This window comes from Cygnus atratus, chromosome 6, assembly GCF_013377495.2.
Source record: "Cygnus atratus isolate AKBS03 ecotype Queensland, Australia chromosome 6, CAtr_DNAZoo_HiC_assembly, whole genome shotgun sequence".
In the NCBI taxonomy this organism is placed as follows: domain Eukaryota; kingdom Metazoa; phylum Chordata; class Aves; order Anseriformes; family Anatidae; genus Cygnus; species Cygnus atratus.
This window is the reverse complement of record NC_066367.1, coordinates 12,042,966-12,065,841: the sequence shown is the minus strand read 5'-3', so window position 1 is coordinate 12,065,841 and position 22,876 is coordinate 12,042,966. Positions and strand designations below refer to the sequence as shown.

The 22,876-nt window shown below is 40.3% G+C and overlaps 1 protein-coding gene across 3 annotated transcripts in view; it reads right to left on the bottom strand.

Annotated features, from left to right (window-relative positions):
• Nucleotides 1-22,876, bottom strand: part of PCNT (pericentrin) — a 102,880-nt gene that overhangs the window by 19,618 nt on the left and 60,386 nt on the right. For 2 of the 3 annotated variants that reach the window (XM_035570633.2, XM_050711578.1), the window contains 12 exons: nucleotides 22,685-22,705; nucleotides 18,356-18,583; nucleotides 13,114-13,284; nucleotides 11,625-11,777; nucleotides 10,879-11,049; nucleotides 9,505-10,623; nucleotides 5,993-6,529; nucleotides 4,075-4,174; nucleotides 3,484-3,638; nucleotides 1,619-1,816; nucleotides 1,153-1,326; nucleotides 308-503 (listed from right to left, as the gene is read on the bottom strand). In XM_035570633.2, the coding sequence (XP_035426526.1) occupies nucleotides 308-503; nucleotides 1,153-1,326; nucleotides 1,619-1,816; nucleotides 3,484-3,638; nucleotides 4,075-4,174; nucleotides 5,993-6,529; nucleotides 9,505-10,623; nucleotides 10,879-11,049; nucleotides 11,625-11,777; nucleotides 13,114-13,284; nucleotides 18,356-18,583; nucleotides 22,685-22,705 (3,223 nt within the window). The remainder of the gene's footprint in view (nucleotides 1-307; nucleotides 504-1,152; nucleotides 1,327-1,618; nucleotides 1,817-3,483; nucleotides 3,639-4,074; nucleotides 4,175-5,992; nucleotides 6,530-9,504; nucleotides 10,624-10,878; nucleotides 11,050-11,624; nucleotides 11,778-13,113; nucleotides 13,285-18,355; nucleotides 18,584-22,684; nucleotides 22,706-22,876) is intronic. The other variant, XM_035570641.2, reaches the window with a different exon arrangement.

Genomic DNA, 22,876 nt, shown 5'->3' with positions numbered 1-22,876 from the left:
CTATAACTCATTAAACAAAATGATACATTTACTAGCAAATATATATACAAAGAATTCCCTGAAAACCACCAAGGGTGTCTCGCTAGACTTAATGTTCTTTCCTATATACATACAGTCAGCATTCAACTCCATTGCTTTGGGTTCTTTTAAAGCTTCTCTTTGCTTTTCACAGATTTATCTGAAACAATAACATTAGAAAGAAGGAAAGGCCCACTTCTTCCTCTGCTAAAACTGGCATTTTATCTGCTATGCAAAAAGGAAAGAACTGACATAGAAAACTGGGCAACGAGGACTTGGCAATTACTACCTTTCCTCCGAAGCTGGTGTTCTTGTTTGCTCCCATGATCTTCTGCATTTGTAAGAGTTTCCTGTAACTGCTGCAGCTTCTCCTGGTTCTGAAGGTGTGTCATGCGTAGCTGAGCTCGAAGGTCCTGTATCTCAGAGAGCAAGCTATTTCGGTCTGAAGAGAAAAGATGTTCTACAACCATCTGCCTTTGTTCCTCCTGAAAATGATCCAACTCCTATTAAATCTATGAGTCTATCCCCATTTTTTTTCCTACAAAGATAAACCCTAGAGAACCACTCAGTACAAGTTTTACATAGAGGCAACTTCAAATGACTAAATACATCTTTAACATTAACTGAATTAAAATGAAATAACAAAACACCCCACTTCACTAGCTTCCAAATAGCATAATAGTAATAATAATAGTTTATACATAGCAGTTACCAGAAACCATCTGGTCTCAAGCTGAAAACTAATTATAATGAAAAAATCCCAAACAGATATGGAGTTAGCTCAGGATACACCCTTTGCAAGAGAAGTTTGTGAAGCTCCAGATGGATTTTTTTAATCAAATATTTCCTTTTCCCTATCGCAGTCTCCTGCTCACTATTTTTTTCTGGCTGCCAGGTAAAATAATCAATAAGCTCTATAATAGAAGAGCTTGAGAACAACAGTGCCAAAACAGACTAGAAAAGCCTACTCATCCTATACAATCCAAATTAATGCACACGGCATTATTTAACAATAGAAGTAATAAACTTATAAAAATAATGGTAGTATCCATGCAAGATGTCCAGATCTAACCCCAAATAAAGAATGAGGGAATAGAAGTGATTTAGGAGCATAATCCTAAGAGGTTTTCTTACTTGTTGTTTCATGATATACTCTAGTCTTTCCGCTAATGAAACTTCATCGCCACACCCAGGATTGGAGAAGTGAGACTTCAAGTCAATTTGCAACACATTTCTCTCCTTCTCAAACACACTCTGTACTGCTTGGAGAAATTCTGCTCTCCAGTCAGCAGCAATATCTGAACATTCCTGTTAAAAAAAAGCACCTATTACCAATCTGTAACCTACTGTCTTTGATATCATTACTGCATAAGAGTAAAACTAATTGCTAATTCAAGCAGACCAAAGCTGTCTGACAGGCCTGTTCAAATCTCAGAAAGAGTCCCCTGCTCCTCATATATACACACATACAGTACTTAATATACTTATTTTATATATGTGTATATATATATATACACACACACATCTCTCTCTATATATATACACACACAAAACAAGTTAACCAGTTTTTAAAGGGTACAAGACATCTTTATTGTCATACCTTGTTTCCTCTATCTGCCACCTTGCTAAGATGATCTTTCAGTGACTGTATAGCATCCAACAAGGCTAAGCCCTCCTTCTGCCATCCCTCCATCATTGCTGTGGTCTGAAGAACATTTTTCTGCTCCTTAAAACCAAAGGAATGTTCTGACAAAGCCAATATTTTGCAGCTCTCCTCATATACCATCTTCAGCACAGTCTGACAAGGGAAAAAAAAAACAAAACCAAAATAGTCAATATTAGGAAACAGGCATCAGCATCTTGACAACGTATGAGTGGAATCTGATAGGACTAGACAACAAAAATAAGGTGGCTGTCCTAGGCTGTAACATCAATAAAGGCATGCAGTTCGGCCCTGGTACTTAACATGCTTAGTAAACTCAGAATATGCACACACACCTCTTAAACAGTTTTTCTGGGAATAGATCAAGTTCTATCAAGTCATATTATTAAACTCAGTGATGGCAGAAAATTGAATTACATATTTAGACAACCTTAGCTTAATTTAGCAGATTGATTATTTTGAGAGATGTTATTTGTACATGATCTTAATTTACACAGTAGAAACTGTTTCCTTTGATATTATCGGGCAAAATAATCTCTTTTAAATAAATTCTCTATTCCCAAGTTATTACACCATGCACAAATGTTTTCTGGTCTCATTTTGAGGAAGGTCACTGGAGATTTAAGTCATTTTCTACGTACATTTAACCAAAAATATCCCAGCCTTGACATAGAACTCTCTCTCTCTGCTACTTACTACTACTACAACAACAATACAAGGTACTTTTCCTTAACTCTTTGTATTCTTCTTTGCACTTCTCTGCATGACTTAACTTTTGAATCAACCCAACTTGCTTTTCTGCATCTGGAATCGAAATACTGAATACTTCAAGAAGGAATGCATAATGATGCAACCCTTTAGTAAACGTTAACAAGAGAAGCAGAAGCACACTAAAGTGTCACTACACATTCAGCATTGGAACATGCACTCAGATCTTCCAGTCAGTTACTGATGATCCATGAAAGCAACTAAAAAAAAAATTCTCTGCTTTTTCAGATCTTCCTTCATTTTTCGAGCTAGATGAAAGCGTCTGTTAGACATTTTGGGAGGCAGCAAGTATACACTGGGAAGTATACTTCTAGTTTTATATTACTCAAGTTTCTTCAAATAGTATTGTACTCAAACTCCCTGTAGTCTACCACACTAAGCCTTGTACTTCTTGCCAGCCTCACACAGGAGATGATTTGGAGCACTGAATTTCTCCCTTCCACCAGCTGGAACTTCTGGAATCACAGAGAGCTTGCTCAGCTACAGCACCAAAAGAGAGTCCCTGGGATATATACCTTCTTGAACTCGCCTTAATGACTGGAGTAAGCAATCATTGCTCAGTCTTCTGTATATTCTTCCTCCTCCTTGAACCATCCGAAAGATCCCTCCATACAGTGGTGTTTCCACAGATCTCCATCAGATCAGAACGTCAAAAATAGGCAAGGGAGCACCATTTCAACTATATATATTTATTTATGAAACAGCTTTCTGTAAAGCCTCTGAGACAAACCCATCAATCAACAGATCAGTCCTGCCACATGCTGGAACATCACCAGTGCTGTCCTAGCAAAACTTCTGCAATTCTAGCAAGTACAAGCAAGACAAATGTCAGTAGGCTTGTTATAAGACTCATTTTTGCTTGTCTCAAGAATCATAATCAACTGAAGGTTTAAAACAGTACAGAACAGTTCACAGTGTAAATCTTCTAAAGCAGCTAGCTTAGCAGCTAACAGCTAACTCCATTTTATATTAGCTTTTCATTTCTACTGTTTCAGTTTTAATTTGATAGCATGTTTATATTAACAATATATTACCTTCAGCTGTGGTGAAAGTACTTCCTGTTCTCTCATTGACTCCATAACATCTGAAAACATGCCATGGTACTGCACATAAGCCATGAAACTAGCATCTAGATGGTCTGATGGTTGTAGCTCCTGCTTTAGTTTAGGTGCCAAATTTGAGCTGGTACCTATAGAAAGAGACAGCCCCCAGGTGTTAGAAAGCTGAAGAGAACTTGAAACCAGCATAACCGCTTGCAAATAACTGTGATTCCTTCTGCTAGCATAAATGTATGGTTAGTTGATTGAAATCTTGTAAGAGGTTGACCCGAACCAACTTAAAAAAGTAAAAGGGTTATAAGTCACCTTTAGCACCAGGAACGATGATGATGATTTTAAGTTAAGACTCAACAAAACTCCATGTCTCCTATCCAGTATGAAAAGGGACGAAGAAGGAAAAGTAGACTTTCACTAGCGTGACTATCTTCTGAACCAACTAAGAAAGGCACAGATACCACATAAAAGATGCACAGTAAAAGAAAATTGGGGAAAGTGGCAATGTTAGAATAGTTTTCTCCTGAAGCTATCAAAAAAGTGAAAGGAATCTACAAACAAAGTTGAACTTACTGCTGCCATATTCATTGCTCATCACATCTGTGGCAGATACTCTTGATCTTATGTCATCTTGCAAATCAGATGGGGTTAGATTATCCGCTTCTCTCATCTGCTTGGAAATAATTTTTCACATTAACTTAGCTCAACAGCTGGATTCAGAAAACTGTCTCTATTTATAGCACCTTTGTTACTAGTGCTGACTTGAGTAAATGCCTACTCCTTCAAAGAGTTAGAGGTAGCAAATATGACAACAAATGCAGCACCAGTACTCCTTGAAAACCATTCTGTCTACATTTTTCTCTTTCAGTAGCCTTAAGAAACAGAAGAGTCTTTGAAAGAGAAGCATTCGCATTTAGTCTCAGCTGACGTGTCACTCTGAGGAATACTGTAAATAATTTCCCTCTAGATACTTTTCTTCTGTAGCAAAATGGAAAAGGAACATTACATACATTTTACAACTTGCAAGTAGAACAAAACTCTCTTTCTGCAGCATGAAAAGAAATTTCAATACTGGGCAATTTCAAATATAAACTATGGTAGTTGAGGAGAAATGATAAGCCTCAACTGAAATCTGTTCAGTTTGTCTATGGGGGTATAACAGTGGACTTAATCTTAAGGACACCTCACAATGAGGCTCCCCAAAAGCCAAACTGAAATCGCACACAACATCCACTGTTGCGTCAGCATCCAGAAGATTCTTCATTTTCAAATCAAAAAGGGTTAAAAGTTCAATATAAAGTTACAATATGCAAACTTTAATCACCGTTCAATCAGCATCCAACCAGCCTGACGTTAACACTGAAGGGGAACCTCTGTCAGGAATGGCTCTCTGCACCACCACAATAAGAGCCGTGCTAACTTTCATGGAGCCAACAAACCCCAAACCAGCCCAAATTCTCTGGCCTCTATCAGAGCCAGTCAATTTAAGTTGTCTGTGTCCGAGAGAAGCTGAACTCTGCAGGAAGATACTCCCTAAACTTCACCTTTTCAATAAAACTGCAAGTTAACAGTGCATTTAACCCAATGTAGCTGCCACTAGAGACGGTTCTGCACCACTTCCTCTTCTGTGCCCATCACATGCTGCAACATCACACATTTCATCTGTTTGGGATCTACCAATTGGGACAGCTGTGCAGAAACTCAACACTAGTTTGATGAAGTGGTCAAAGCTTAACCCTTGGTGAAGAGTTTTCCACTGAAAGAGTGTCCCAAACTGAGCCAAACCAAACCCCTTCAGTTACATGGCTGCTAGCTCAGCCCATGGGAAAGGGCATGAGGCACATGTTGGAGATAGGAGAACGGGGCGTTTTATGTATTTATAATTAATTTTCCTTCAAAAGCAAGGCATAAAAATTGAGAATAAAATGAATAAAATTAATTTTTTGAAGTAGACTATCTTCCTGTGAAAGGATACAGAAACAAGTATATAAAAACTCCCATTACCAAGAAAAACCTTTATTCTCCTATTTTGAAACAGTCTCTTCTAACTCTCTACCACAAAGTTGCTAATCAGTTACTTCCACGGAATCCCGCTGCAAAAGTACCAGGATTTGCAAAGTCCTCTCAAGAAGTCTTCAGAGAACACAAGAGCAATCCAGATTTTTACTGGTACCAGACCAAAAGCATAAAGATGTGTGGGATACTAAGCCTGCTGTAAGCAGTCTATTCTTCAGTTTTAGTATTTGGAAGGCATTTTCACTTATTCAAAGCTGTGGCAAACAATCTTTACGCACAGCCCAGAGTTTGCTCCGGTATCTGACAGTGAGAGGGGTACTAACAACGGTACATCCAGAACAATGCTATTCATACCCCTCTCGGTGTTTAATTTCCCACTACTTAGAGCCAATTGCCCAGCAATGATTTAGGATGGGAACAGAGCTGAGATGTCTTGTGTAAATACAATGAAATCAAGGCATGAAATATCGCTTACCAAAATCTTTTTCTCGGTAACGTGTTCATCGTCGTCAACAGAATAGGTACTTTCAGAGAAAACTGGAGATTTTACATCTGCTTCCACCACTGCTTCTTCGCTGCCATTTTCATACAGGTTAGAAAATCCCATCAAAAGAGAATTATCTCCTTGAAGGGATGACCTAACGTGCACCACTTGAAAATCTGTGCTTTCAGCTTCTGAAAAGGGTGTCAGATGAAGCACTGGTTCAAGTTCCACGCTTGTGTCTTCCTTCCTCACAATCTCAGGTGAATCCCATGAAGCCATATCCACAATGAAATCCTGGAAATCTTTCCGAGTATCTTTAGTATAGCAGATGTTCAAATTGTTTTTTGGAGAATCAGGACTTTGATCATTTTCCAATGTTAGTTGGCAATGCTTTTTCAGATTTTGCTGCTCTTCAGAGCTGTTCATCACGTCCATTTCCTGAGTTGAGATATCTTCCTGTGATTGTTTAATTTGAGATTTTATATTTGTGTTGTGAGTCATGGAGTCAAACATAACTTCATCTTTTTCCTACAACGAGATAAAACAATTTCTTAATGCAATTTAAATATGATTTTACAAACTGAAAAACATATTTTTAAAAACTCATTGCAAAACTTATAATCAAATCTATTATTATTCCTAGATTTTATACAATAATCCAACACTTTAGTTTATTTGATATACAAACTAACCAGGCTTTTTTTTTTTAACAAGTGTATCATCAATGGGAAAAAAAATCCCATACAATAAGAAAATGTACCTATTTCAGCAGCGCTGACTTTTTCATCAAACAGGAAAAACAATATTCCTTGTAGCTATGTAGATGATCTTCCTACTTTTAAATAAATAAAAATCAGAACATGTTGCTTTCCTGATTTGACAAATCTCCCCTAACTATCTTAAGACTTAATTCCTGACCCAGGGCACTGGAAAAAAAAACCACAAAAAACAGTTAAAAAGAAAAGCTCTACGTGCGGTTCCTGTACCTGCCATTTCAGCCCAGGAGAAACAAACATATTTTTGCTGCACCTCCAGCTTTCATTTCAATGCATTTCCTAATTTTCATCATTCACACTTTTGAACCTAAGAATAACTGTAGGGGGGTTCTTCACTCCTCTACGAGCACTGTATTTGTTTCTGTTAAGTTCACTGTTATATGAAGGCCCTTCTACGTTAACATTTTGACCCAGTTCTAATTCACCATCCAGAAGTAATGAGTTGCTTAATCTCACGAGGGTTTTCTGACTCAATATTCCATGCACGAGTTCTTTCTTTTCTTCTGAAGGGGTTCTGTATCACAACTCATAACGACATTTACCAAACTAGAACAAAAAATAGTACCTAAAATATTACTGTTTTTCCCTTCTCCTGCTCTCAGCTCATTGTCACTAACTTGTCTAGATAGCTGACAGTCTAAACTAAATATTGTACTCTTCCTTATTCTAGGATGAATGATCTATACAAATAGGTCTTTTTAAACAAATGGACCCCGAGCTCCCCCTGGGGTGGACGAGGAGCTGACAGAGAGCTTATGGGTCAGTACGAAAGGGAGGGCAGGGACAGGCAACATTATCCTGGTAGTCTGCTACAGGCCGGTGGAACAGAAAGACCAAGCAGATGAGGCCCTCTAAAGACAAATAGGAGCAGCCTCATGTTCACAAGCCCTGATCCTTATGGGGGCCTTCAACCACCCCAATATTTGTTGGGGGGACACCACAGCAGGGCATAGGCAATCCAGGAGGTTCCTGGAACAAGTTGATGGTAACTTCCGTCTCCGAATGACAGAGGAGCCAACAAGGACAGGTGCTATGCTAGACCTCGTTCTCACCAGCAAGGAAGGGCTGGTGGGGAAAGTGAAGCTCAAGGGCAGCCTTGGCTGCAGCAACTGTGAAATGGTGCAGTTTAGGGTCCTGAGGACAGCGAGGGGGAAACACAGCAAACTTGCTACCCTGGACTTTGGCTGAGCAGACTTTGGCCTCTTCAGCGATCTGCTTAGTAGAGTACCATGGGAGAAAGCCTTGGAAGGAAGAGGGGCCCAAGAAAGCTGGTTAATATTCAAGGATCACCTCCTCCATCTCAGGAGTAATGCATCCCAACAAAGAGGGATTCAGACAAAAATGCCAGGAGGCCTGCATGGATGAACAAGGAGCTCCTGGCCAAACTCAAGCAGAAAAAGGAGGCCTACAGAGGGTGGAAGCAAGGACAGACAAGCTGAGAGGAAAACAGAGAAATCATCCAAGCAGCCAGGGATGCTGATCAGGAAAGCCAAAGCCCTCTTAAAATTAAATTTGTCCAGGGACATCAAGGGCAACAAGAAAGGCTTCTATAGGTACATCAGTGATAAAAGGAAGACAAGGGAATTTGTGGGCCCTTTCCGGAAGGAAATGGGAGACCTGGTCACCTGAGATATGGAGAAGGCTGAGGTACTCAATGACTTTGCCTCAGTCTTCACCAGCAAGAGCTTTAGCCCCACAAATCAAGTCCCAGAAGGCAAAGGCAAGGACTGGGAGAATGAAGAACCACCCACTGTAGGAGGAAGATCAGGTTTGAGACCACTGAAGGAACCTGAAGGTGTACAAGCCCATGGGACCTGAGAGATGCATCTGTGGGTTGTGGGGGAACCGGTAGATGAAGTTTCTAAGCCACTGTCCATCATATATGAGAAGTTGTGGCAGTCTGGTGAAGTTCTCGCTGACTGGAGGAGGGGAAACATAACCCCCTATTTTCCAAAAGGGAAGAAGAAAGACCTGAGGAACTACAGGCCAGTCAGTCTCACCTCTTGTTCCCAGCAAAATCACGGAGCAGATCCTCTGGGAAACTGTGCTAAGGCACATGGAAAATAAGGAGGTGACTGCTGACAAACAACATGGCTTCACTACGGGCAGATCATGCCTGACAAATCTGTTGGCCTTCTACATCTTGCTGCATTTTACTGCATTGGTGGATAGGGGTAGAGCAATTGACATCATCTACCTGGACTTGTGCGAAGTATTTGACATTTTTCTACGTGATGTTCTTGTCTCTAAATTTCCTATGTACTCAAACTCTTTTCATATAAGCCCTCTTACTAACACTTACCACCTTCATAAACCAGCTTTAACAGACAGTAATTTGGTATATGACAGATGACTGCAGCTCTCAAAAAAAATCACCTGGATTTTACTGTTTCAAAAATCAAGTAATTTAATACAAGTTCACATTCAGTTATGTGAGCAAGTGGATCTAGAAAAGATTCAGAGTAAAGAAAGGCTTCTAATAAAATTATGTATCTCTAGCCACTGCTGGAAAAACTATGTAAAGACAGACCCTTAAACTGACTGACAACAGCCATTTATATAACACAGTATTCATTTTCACCCTTTCTTAGAACCTGTAGTAGTACGGGCCATCAGCACTTTTATTTCTACTATTACAGCACTGAAAGGAAAAACTATAGGGCTGTAGAGACTCACAATATTGGCTTAAAACAGCAGCATAATACTATTAATAAAATAATTACATACCAATATATCAGCTGGGGAAAGCAAAACTGGAAATGACTGATCAACATAAGCTTCCACTCCTTCCAATTCCTCCGTTCCTTTTTTAAGGGCTTCACCTTTTCTTCCTGCTTGGCAGAAGACCTTGAGGAAGTTAGCCTCTTCATTATTACATCGCTCCTCTGACTTGAACAACTTCAGCTGTGAAATAAGTTCATCTCTTTCCAATTGTAAGGCTTCAAGCTCTTTCACGTATGCCTTGATCTGATCTTTCAATTTTGCAGTGCTACCTTGCAGTTCATTGATTTCTCTCTGATTAGCTGCATCTTTCTGATTCAGTGTTTGCACCTGAAAATCAAGTCTAGAAACTTCTAACTGAAGACTATAAACATCTTGAGCCTGATTTGCATCTTTCCTTTTCAACTCAGTTTCAAGTTCTGCTGCTTGTTTTGTTAAGTATTGCAACACATTTTTGTCAGCTTCTCTTTGATCTGCCATTATCTTCATCTGTGTATCTTTTTCTAGAATACTTGCTTCCCTCTCTTTCAGGGTTTCTTCAAGTTCTTGAATGCGAGAAGTAGTAATTCTTGCTTCAACCTCTCTCTGAGATGCACGTTTTTGGAAAAGGCTGTATTCTTCCTGAAGTGCATTGTACTGTGTTCTTAGAGAGGTTAGTTCTGCAAAGCGCTGCTTTGATGACTCCTGTGCATTTTGGCATTTTTTCTCTAAAATTTCCACTTCCATTTTTAACTGTGATTCTTTGTCTTCCAGTTGCTGCTGCAGAGCTTCTCTAGCAGTTGAGACAAGCTCTAGCTTTTCCTGAAGCTCTCTCACATTGGTGACTAGCAACTCATTTCTTCTGTCCGGATCAGTATCACCCTGACAATCTGTCAATCCCTTCAATTCATTCTGAAGGTCTTCCACTGATTTTTCCAATTCAAGTTCATAAAGATCACTTTGGTTGTCACTAACTTCATGGCATGCTGGTCCAAACTGTGCCAACTCTTTTTGAAGCTTCTCAATTACACCATGAAGTTGCTCTACCTCTTCATCTTTGTCCTTACGCAGCCGTTCCTGGTCACTACGAAGGTGCTCAATAAGAGATCTGAGTTCTTCGATTTCAGATTTTTGGTTTTCCACAACCTTAGCAAAAGGATAAGGTCTGAATATTAACATGTGTAGGAAGAATTGCTATTGCACATAGAATTCAAACTACTTCTGTTTTGTTTTTTAAAATCACACATTTGACAGAAGAAACAATTACAGATTTTAGGTGGGTAGCTACTCAGAATACTCTCTACTTTCCTCAGAGAATTATCAAATAGTCTTCATTTGCAATATGATTCTGTACACGTTTACATCAAAATAAAGCAATAAACTTCTAGTAAATTTTCTTACCGTATTCTCCAGAGTGTTCTCTAGCTCTTGCTTGAGTCTCTTCATTTGTTCATTCAAATGATCAATTTCTTGATTCTTTTCTTTAAGCAGTGCTTGCGGGAATGACAGAGCTGAGGTATTGCTAACACCTAAGTCCTGATTTTGCTTTACGTGAAGTTTTGTTAGATCCTCCTGATGAGAAAAACAGCAGTCTCATTCAAAAGGACTTACTTTCTCCCCCAGCCTAGTAGCAGAACAGACCTAAGGGCTTTATTTAAACATTCTCCTCCTTACTATAATGTTAATTTACAAAAAACAACAATAGCTACTTTATTTGGTTTTGTACCACTGGATTAAATTGCCACAATGTTCCTTAACTTTCAAGGTAACAGATAAACACTAATTGCCATACTGACAACCAACCAGTTTTATAACTTAACAACATTTGCTGTGGCCATAGAAGTCAGTCAGGAATGCATACAAAATAGTGTAATGTTTACTAAACAACAATGCTGCAGGCTCAATCTATCAGGACCAGAAAAAAAGCTAAGCTTTTAATGTCAAACGAACATGGAAGATATTGCCATAAGCACGAATCTACAGTATCATTTTTTTTTTCTAGATATCTTTTCCCAACAGGAATGCAGTAATCTCTTGACAACAGGAACGAAGTACATATTTATCATATCATGAGATAACGACCACAACACGCAAGAAGGGAGGTATCCGAAGTTTTACCTGGTACCACTAAAGCCAAGAAAACCTACCTTCAAGTACGCATTCTCTAGCTGAAGCTGGCTGATGCTGGAGGTGCTAAGGTTTTTTTGCACCTCTAGCTGCAAGTTCAGCTGCAATATCTCCTCATTTTTACTGGTCAATTTATCTTTATATTGATCTAGTTGCTCTAACAAGCTTGCAATCTAGAAATAAAGAAAATGCATAGCTGTTTTAATTTAGTCTCCTATTTAAGCAGGAAATAAAGTTTCATTCATTGCTATGTTTAGTTAGAACAAGTAGCTTCAGCAGATTCTATGGTTTAAACTCTCCCTAATTAAATTAAATAAATTAACAAAATATCTGAGACATAAAAAGAGTAAGAAGCTAGTATTCCAGCTCCTCAGCTAGGTACCAAATTGCTGCAATGGTGGTTGTTTGTTTTCTTTAAAATAAAATCTAACTGGTCATAAAAGATGAGTTAATTTATGTTCTGAACAATCAAGGTCTGACCGCTGATGTAGTTTGAGACAGCAATGAGAAATGTTAGCATTTGATGTTTAATGTAATCATAAGCAGTAACCCAAACACCATTCTCCTCCTCTTAAGAGAGGGAAATTAGCACTGCAGTGCTAATCCCAGTACACAACTATCAAAAAAATTCTGAACATTGACAACTTCGCCCTGTAAGAGTCAATAACTACACATTTCTCACAGTTTTTCTCTCTTGCCTTACTATGTAGCAAGGTTCAAGTGCTTTAAGAAGAAGGACTGGTGACTCCTGAAATAAGACTTCTAGAGATACAAAACTTCAATGTGTACAAAATGAGTTTTTATTAGCTTACTGCTCCTGAAACAAAGGTGTAGAGTTAACTGAATGGTCATCCATGCTTTATTTTCTTTACACATCCTAAATTGGACTGTATGTTTGTATATTACACAGGCAAAAGTAATTATGCAAAATTACATAAAAATACTGGGATGAGTGTGTTGGTGTGCACACATCTGTGCACGTGCACCCAAAAAAAGGTCTAAATAATGTTATCAGTTATATTGCACTTTAGCTTAGCTTGGTATAAGTACTCATCGCTAAAATTCTCTGGCCCACAAATTGTAGAGGGTCAGATGACACCATTATGCATCACTGGCCCTCCTGTTCTTAAAAGGATCATCGCTTACTCTCAAAGCAAAACAAAAATTTATCTGTTTCCTGCTGCACCTCAACTTTGGGAGGAAAGGAAAATCAGTTTACAACAGAAATTGATCAATTGATCAATCAAAGCTGATGTGAATCATTGCAAGACAATTTCCAGAGGAATGGGAGACAGACAGACAGAGGGACAATAAAACAAAGAAAAAAAACGAAGTTTAGTTAACACCAAACCACAGAGAATACAAGTCAAAAAGGCACATTTACTACAAGAACTTTTGTCATTTGATTTTTGAATGGCTTAAATTCTCAGCTACAAGTTTGCACAAAATGATTCTAGATTTATGTGAGCGACCCCAAAATCTACAGAACACTAACAAAACTCAAATTACCTCTCCCTCTTTCCTCTCAAGTGCTTCCTGTTCTGCCTGTAACTGTTCCTTCAGCCCTTGGTCAGAAGTGCCTTCTGTGGGTACTCTGTGCCTCGCTTCATCCAATTTAGATTGTAGGGCAGAGATCTGAATAAGGTTATTGTACTGCTGCTGTTGCAATGCTTCTTTATCCTGCAAAGTAATTTTTATGTTAGAGTTAATTGCTGTCAATATACAAACCCATCTGGACAGAATAATCCTACCAGAATACTTCTTTATCCCTGAAAAACCCCAATGTAAGAACACAAATATTAATACTATGTCTATAAAGACAGGAATGCAAAATAAGCGAACTGGAGAGCTGGCGGAGGAATGCAAAATAAACGAACTGAGAGAACTGGCGGAGGAGCTGGCCAAGCCGCTTTCCATCATTTATTGGCAGTCCTGGCTATCAGGAGAGGTCCCAGTCGACTGGCGGCTAGCAAATGTGACGCCCATCTACAAGAAGGGCCAGAGGGTAGACCCGGGAAACTATAGGCCTGTCAGTTTGACCTCAGTGCCAGGAAAGCTCATGGAGCAGATTATCTTGAATGTCGTCACGCGGCACTTGAAGGGCAACCAGGCGATCAGGCCCAGTCAGCAGGGGTTTATGAAAGGCAGGTCCTGCTTGATGAACCTGATCTCCTTCTATGACAAAGTGACGCGCCTGGTGGATGAGGGGAAGGCTGTGGATGTGATCTACCTTGACTTCAGTAAGGCTTTTGACACCGTTTCCCACAACATTCTCCTCAAGAAACTGGCTGCTCGTGGCTTGGACTGGCGTACGCTTCGTTGGGTTAAAAACTGGCTGGATGGCCGTGCCCAAAGAGTCGTGGTGAATGGAGTCAAATCCAGTTGGAGGCCGGTTACTAGTGGAGTCCCCCAGGGCTCAGTGCTGGGGCCAGTTCTCTAATATCTTTATCGATGACCTGGATGAGGGGATCGAGTGCACCCTCAGTAAGTTTGCAGATGACACCAAGTTAGGTGTGTGTGTCGATCTGCTCGAGGGTAGGAAGGCTCTGCAGGAGGATCTGGATAGGCTGGACCGATGGGCTGAGGCCAACTGTATGAAGTTCAACAAGGCCAAGTGCCAGGTCCTGCACCTGGGGCACAACAACCCCAAGCAGTGCTACAGGCTGGGAGATGAGTGGTTGGAAAGCTGCCTGGCAGAGAAGGACCTGGGAGTATTGGTTGATAGTCGGCTGAATATGAGCCAGCAGTGTGCTCAGGTGGCCAAGAAGGCCAACAGCATCCTGGCTTGTATAAGAAGCAGCGTGGCCAGCAGGGGAAGTGATTGTGCCCCTGTACTCGGCTCTGGTGAGGCCGCACCTTGAGTACTGTGTTCAGTTTTGGGCCCCTCGCTACAAGAAGGACATGGAGGTGCTCGAGAGAGTCCAGAGAAGGGCGACGAGGCTGGTGTGGGGTCTGGAGAACAAGTCTTACGAGGAGCGGCTGAGGGAGCTGGGATTGTTCAGCCTGGAGAAGAGGAGGCTCAGGGGAGACCTCATCGCTCTCTACAGTTACCTTAAAGGAGGCTGTAGAGAGGTGGGGGTTGGTCTATTCTCCCACGTGCCTGGTGACAGGACGAGGGGGAATGGGCTAAAGTTGCGCCAGGGGAGGTTTAGGTTGGATATTAAGAAAAACTTCTTTACTGAAAGGGTTGTTAGGCATTGGAATGGACTGCCCAGGGAAGTGGTTGAGTCGCCATCCCTGGAGGTCTTTAAAAGACGTTTAGGTGTAGTCCTTAGTGATATGGTTTAGTGGAGGACTTGTTAGTGTTAGGACAGAGGTTGGACTAGATGATCTTGGAGGTCTCTTCCAACCTAGACGATTCTGTGATTCTGATAACTGAATGTTTTTAGCTCACCTGTAGGTTTTTACCCCTTTATTTTTTCTAATCTAAGTTTAACATCCAAAAATTTAGCAATCAGTGGTAGTACTATACTTTCTCTGTTATACAGTGTACTGTATATTTGTTTAATAATCTAAACATCTTGCTCTCGTAGCCATTTCCAAATTGATTATGGTACCATATATTTGCCAAGCTAAATGTAAGAGGTGGAGAGTTTTGGGTAGACCAAACACCTACTACAAATATATCATGATAAACCAAAAAATGAAGAACCAGCACTACACTTTTTGCATCAGATTTGTGGTCTGACAAGTTGACAGAGTTTTCTTCCTTTATTTATTTTTTTAAAACTTCTCCTTCAGTCCTCTCTGTGGTTCTAACACAGTCCTTAGGATCTGGGTCAGTCCAACATAGAAAGCTTCACTTGCGAAGTCATCCAAATAGCACGCATACATATTTGTACTTAAAATGATAAAGGAAAGCTGGACATGAAACCTATGGCAGGAACTGCCTCTTCAACACTTATTCTGACCATAGCTCAATAAACATACCTCTAATAGAAGGATTATTTTAGATTCGTTATATAATTTGCCAAAAATAAATTGGCTATCTTTTCTCTAATTAAAGAGAACTAAGACCCAGAGTACATGGATAGCATCTTCTGATCTTAAAATGAAAGAGACATCAATAAAAGTAAAAAAAATTAGAAAGTTTATGTTGTACCACGCTACCAAAACAGCATGCCCAACAACACGTATTTAAAAAAGCTGCCCAAAACTTCATGCAGATACTGAAGAGTCCGCTGGACTTCCACCCACCAGCCTCTAAGCAGTCCCCACTAGCCTTCTGGCAGCTCTGGGGCAGTCCCCACATACACAAAGCACACGAGAGGAAAGGGGAAATTACAGGGGATACAGCCAGTTAAGGTATGATGAATTTTTCTTTCCATCACTCAGTATCTGTGATATTAACCAGCCCCTCAAGTGTTTTGCTGCCATACACTATGATGAAACCCAAACAACATTGGTGTCTATCTTTAGTTTTGATGTCAACTGAAAGACAGACATTATCCGCACCATTCTGAAGCTCATCTTGATCACTCACAAAAAGCTCCCAATAACTACATGCAAATCTGGATTACTGCAGAACCAGGCCACTTCCCCTCAGATGTTCTTCCATTTATTGCACAGCAGAGCTACAAGTGTGTCATGGTGTCTGCACAGTTCTGCACACAACAGTGATGTTTCTCTTAACATTCTTCTGTTGCTACGTTCTAAGGTGATAACAGTGACCCAGCAAAAGCAAGCAGCAACCCAGGCAAAAAACAGAGCTTTATGCAAAGCATCAATGTAAAACCTGATTCTGGATGCCTGTGAAGTTAGGGCATACTGTGGTACCACCTTTTCCTGATTCCAAAACATGTCGGATAAGGATAACAGGCTCCTTAAGTGAGTCCCACTTTCAAGACCTCAAAGCAAAAGAATCGGCCATCAACTCAGAAGGACCAAGCCTCTCCCAGCACAACCCTAACCAAAACCATCAATGTTATATACCAACAACCTGGGCAACTGAAAGATATTGGGCCAGAAAAGAACAAGGAATACCTACTCTAGGCAGATGACATGATAAATAGATACGGTAACTGTGAATTAAGACACTGTTCTTCACAAAAAGATACAGTTCCATATTCAAAGTTATTCTTTCCAAGGCCTATTTCTTATTAGCACTAGTCTCTGTTAGCTGCAGTGCCTATATTTTTGTTTGTTGAAATTTGGGGGTAGTAAAAATTATAGTTGCCATTCAAATCAAATGTATTTTTATAGAAAAACTTCGTGACTTGCAATCATCGAGAGCTCATTCGACATCTATTTTCTGCACAAAATTGCTTCATGTCAAAATATTACAATCACTACAGTTAATAAATTCAAAGCTGCAACCTTGGTTAAAACTGGTGAATTAGTTTCTCGAAAGAGTCTAAATTTGGCTTATGATTTTTAAGAACAACCAATTGACTAGGACATTCAGAGAGCTAAAAGAATGTTTTTAATTCACATGGATAAAAGAAAGCCTGGACAAAAAAGCAAAATTTCAGGGACAAGAGTATTGCAGTCTGTCCATTCCAAGGCAAACTAAACAGAAAAAAAAGCTTTCATGTATTTGTATTAAATTACCAAATAGCTTAGGTCTCTAGAGTTCTCTGGTTCAACCTCTAACAGCAGAACAAACTTGGCTCTGGTCAGGGCCTTGGACAGCCAAATTCTAGACATTTCAGAGAAACCAATGCCACTCTGAATATCTTTTTCGAATGTTGACTGACCCCAGTATGACTTTTCCCACTGCTATTTAGTTGGAATTTTCCTCGTTGCAGTTTACGCTTGTATTTTTTCATCCTTTCAGCATGCAACTCAAGTCAGGCTTCATATTCTCTATAACTTCACATTATATGGTTGTTGGCAACAATATGATCTCCACAAAGACAAACAAACCCTGTCTTTCAGCTTCCCCTCATAAATCATTTACTTCAGTCCCCCGACCATCTTATCTTGATGGACCTTTGTTAAACTTGATCTAGTATTCCTCCGTCTTTATTGTTCAGGGGAGTCTTGAACAATTCTCCAGATACAATCTCACAAGTGCCAAATAGTAATATTAGTACTTACACTAAAACTGGCTACTCTATATCACATTCAGCTTTAGTTAAAACAAAAATATTTTGTTCACAGTTTTTAAAGTAAAAAATAATGGAAGCAACTATTTACAGAATAATAGAGAATATTTAGTTTAGATCACGCTACTCAAATCCTCAAACTTGACAGACACACAAACAACATTTATTGAAGGAAAATTGCTGGGAGGAAACAAATATTTAGGTAGGAAACAAGGCAGGAAAGGTTATTCAGATGTTTGTGAGGAGACAATTTTGCTAAACAGTATGTAATTCCTTTAATTAAGCTGTATTTAAATCTGCTGTAGTAACAAAACAAATTCTGGGAGCATGCCAAAAAAACTGGCTCCAGTGGCATATAGCAAGAAGAGCTACTGGTTAAGCTTATATGATTTTAACAAAGTTGCTTACTGAAGACCCACCAGATTTAATATTCAGTAATACTATCTCTCAGGAACTTCCAGAGAAGAAAACCTTTGATCCACTGAAACATGACAACTGTCAATATAATAAGTCAGCTAATGGTCCATAAATGCATAGGTTGTTTAAAACATTGGCTGCAATGCCTGCCACTAATAAAATGGTTTAACTCACCCTTGAATGCAAGGAATAGTCTCAAAGAACACTATTAATAGAGTCATTGATATTTGCTACAAAGAAATTGTCTGCCTAATGTCTTTCCAATTAACTAAGTATTTTAAAGTTACCTGTTTTAATTCGGTTTCTACTTTCTTCATTTTCTGTAGTTGTTGTTCCAAGTAGTTAACGGTCTTCGAGACTTCAGTACTGCTCTGCTCCAGTTCTTGAACTTGTGCCACCAGTTTTTCTATCTCTTTATCACGAGCTATGATTTCTTGATGCTTTTCCTCCTTTTCTAATAACAGCTTATTGTAATCATCCATTTTCTCTTTTATTTCTGCTTGCAGAGAGTCTACCTGTACGGAAAACACATTACACAGATATTCAGGCAACATACTAAGCTTCCAGTTGGAGGCAAGAGTCATTTCATGGCTAAGCACGAAGAATTCTACTATGAACTAAACTAATACTAAGATCCCAGAAAAGAATAAAATCAGATGTGGAGAAAGGATGAAAAAGTAACTTCCTGAAGTCTTGTTTTCCAAATGCAGTGGCTCTTAAGTACACAACTGATTACACACACTTTATATTTTTAGTATTCTAGCAAAATCCTGCAAGGAAGTACACACTCTAGTCCCAGTGCTCATCAGAAGGAACTTTATTTGATTTAAGATAAAAAAACTCAAGATTAAATGGATTATTACTAATAGCACTGGATGTATTTCTACAACCTCAGAATCCTTTTTTACTACTTCTGGAAACTGCAGTTTGAAAGAAAATACCAAGAATTGAAAGAAAACTATGCAACTTAATCAATGTCTAATACCACATTGCCAGAAAGCTCGTGCTGCAATTCTGCAGATAAGGAAACACTTTCACAACCTTCACCCCCACAGAAAACTCTCAGATGGTAGCTCCAAGCACCAGTCAGCACTTTTTCACAAAACAATCCCACTCATATACCTCGAAGAGCAAAGGGAAAAACTATGAACCTCTAACTACTACATGCAGAAATTAAACATTAAAATGAACTGAATTGTTTCAGTGCAAGGTAAGCAGTTATTGACAATACAGAATCATTAAGCAACTGTATAAGAACCGTTCTGATGTGTTTTGGCAGACTGCAGACATACCTCATCCTACCCACAAATGTCATGTGCTTAGCTACCTCCATTGTGTCTCTTTCTCCATTTAAGTTTTAATCCTTTTGAGAGAGGTTGCAAATAGTTACATCATCTAGTCCTATGTTTTTCAGAACTTTCCCTTTACTAAGCCACATAAACACTAGTGGTTCATAAACAGCTATCATCCATCTAACAATCTTGAATGAAAAGCAAGGTAATGGCCTGAACAGTCTGACATACTTTGAATAACTTTACACACATCCTTTATGATTCTGTATGTTCAAGATTTAAGGAAAGACTGCCACAGAGGCCTACCTTCTGGGTAAGGACGTATCTTCAACAAGTCACATGGCCTTCAAAGCAAAGTCTCTGCCATTCTTTTTCTGATCTTTGCCACAATACAAAGAACATGTAGGCTATATGTCTGATACAGACTCAGAAAGTCATAATGCACGGTATTCAAGTAAATGAGAAGCCAAGATGGGTACAGAATGATATGTAATCTCTCTACTTCTAACAAAATCTAATGAACTCCTATCAGAGGTTACAGAAGGCAAGTGACAATCTGGTGTCTTCCAGCATGGAAAATTCACTCTGCCAAAGATTCAGTTGTTCATACAGCATTTGCTTCTATAGCACTGATTTACATGAACACAGAATTACAGAATCATCTAGGTTGGAAGAGACCTCCAAGATCATCTAGTCCAACCTCTGTCCTAACACTAACAAGTCCTCCACTAAACCATATCACTAAGGACTACATCTAAACATCTTTTAAAGACCTCCAGGGATGGCGACTCAACCACTTCCCTGGGCAGTCCATTCCAATGCCTAACAACCCTTTCAGTAAAGAAGTTTTTCTTAATATCCAACCTAAAACTCCCCTGGCGCAACTTTAGCCCATTCCCCCTCGTCCTGTCACCAGGCACGTGGGAGAATAGACCAACCCCCACCTCGCTACAGCCTCCTTTAAGGTACCTATAGAGAGCGATAAGGTCACGCCTGAGCCTCCGCTTTTCCAGGCTGAACAATCCCAGCTCCCTCAGCCGCTCCTCGTAAGACTTGTTCTCCAGACCCCACACCAGCCTCGTCGCCCTTCTCTGGACTCTCTCGAGCACCTCCATGTCCTTCTTGTAGCGAGGGGCCCAAAACTGAACACAGTACTCGAGGTGCGGCCTCACCAGAGCCGAGTACAGGGGCACAATCACTTCCCCTGCTGGCCACGCTGCTTCTTATACAAGCCAGGATGCTGTTGGCCTTCTTGGCCACCTGAGCACACTGCTGGCTCATATTCAGCCGACTATCAACCAATACTCCCAGGTCCTTCTCTGCCAGGCAGCTTTCCAACCACTCATCTCTCAGCCTATACGCCCTGCTTGGGGTTGTTGTGCCCCAGGTGCAGGACCTGGCACTTGGCCTTGTTGAACTTCATACAGTTGGCCTCAGCCCATCGGTCCAGCCTATCCAGATCCTCCTGCAGAGCCTTCCTACCCTCGAGCAGATCGACACACACACCTAACTTGGTGTCATCTGCAAACTTACTGAGGGTGCACTCGATCCCCTCATCCAGGTCATCGATAAAGATATTAAAGAGAACTGGCCCTAGTATTGAGCCCTGGGGGACTCCACTAGTAACCGGCCTCCAACTGGATTTGACTCCATTCACCACGACTCTTTGGGCACGGCCATCCAGCCAGTTTTTAACCCAACGAAGCGTACACCAGTCCAAGCCACGAGCAGCCAGTTTCTTGAGGAGAATGTTGTGGGAAACGGTGTCAAAAGCCTTACTGAAGTCAAGGTAGATCACATCCACAGCCTTCCCCTCATCCACTAAGCGCATCACTTTGTCATAGGAGATCAGGTTCGTCAAGCAGGACCTGCCTTTCATAAACCCCTGCTGACTGGGCCTGATCGCCTGCTTGCCCTTCAAGTGCCACGTGATGACACTCAGGATAATCTGCTCCATGGGCTTCCCTGGCACTGAGTCAAACTAACAGGCCTATAGTTTCCCGGGACTACCCTCCGGCCCTTCTTGTAGATGGGCATCATGTTTGCTAGCTGCCAGTCAACTGGGACCTCTCCTGATAGCCAGGACTGCTGATAAATGATGTGAAGAGGCTTGGTCAGCTCTTTCACCAGTTCTCTCAGTACCCTTGGGTGGATCCCATCCAGTCCCATCAACTTGCGTACATCTAAGTGCTGTAGCAGGTCGCCAACCATTTCCTTGTGGATTATGAGGGCCACATTCTGCTCCCCATCTCCTTCCACCAGCTCAAGGTACTGGGTATCCAGAGAACAACTGGTCTTGCCACTAAAGACTGAGGCAAAGAAGGCATTGAGCACCTCAGCCTTTTCCTCATCTCTAATTTCATAGACTGCACATTAATGAATTGATGGAGAGAAAATTAGCTAGTATACACATTGAAGTTTCATTAAGAGCAGTGCCACAAACAAAAGCTGAAGGCTGTGGTACAGTATATCATCATAATTCCATTATCTATATTATATTTCTCAGCTTCCCCTTGCATGCCAAAAGGCACTTTTAATGTAAGTAACTGAATATAATATATCTGAACAACAGGCCAGAAGAATTCTGGAATGATTTGGGTTGGAAGGGACGTTAAAGATCATCTAACTCCAACCCCCCTGCAATGAGCAGAGGCAACTTCCATTAGGCTGGGTTGCTTAAGGTCCCATCCAACCTCAGCCTTGACCACTTCCAGGGATGGGACATCCACATCTTCTCTGGGCAACCTGTGCCTGTGCCTCACCACCCTCATAGTGAAGAATTTCTTCTTTATAACCAACCTAAATCTACCCTCTTCTCACTTAAAAACATTACTCCTTGTCCTATCACTACACGCCCTTGTAAAAAGTCTCTCTTCATCTTTCTCATAAGCCCCCTTTCAATACTGAAAGTCTGCAATGAGGTCTCCCCAGAACACTTTCTTGTACAGGCTAAATATCCCCAGCTCTCTCAGCTTTTCTTCATAGATGAGGTGCTCCAGACCTCTAATCATCTTTGGGGTCCTCCTCTGTACCCACTCTAAAAGGTCCACATGTTTCTTGTTCTGAGGGTCCCAGAACTGGATGCAGTACTCCATTCACAACAATCAAGTACTTATGGACAGGAAATTAAGTTGAAAGCAGTTTCCCAGCCCCTGCAAGAATTCTGCCACCCTAAAACCTGCATCCTTATCTCTGAGTCAAGCTGAAGCAGACTTGACAAAGGAAGAACAGGGGAAAAAAAAGCATATCTAATAATATCTAGTAGAAGAGATTGAAAGGAAAAGGAAAGAAAGATTAAAGACATGTTCATGTTGTTTTCCCTACCTGTAGAATCAATTCATAGTTCTGTATAATGTTCATTTATGCAAAAAAAAAAAAGAAAAAAACACAAGAAAAACAAAAGTTAATCTTTGAAACCAAGTATCAAACAAACAAGCATCTGAACAAAAGGACTGATTTATAAGCTTAAATAGGACATGGTATAAAGACAAAATATCTTTTATTAGAACTGGTATA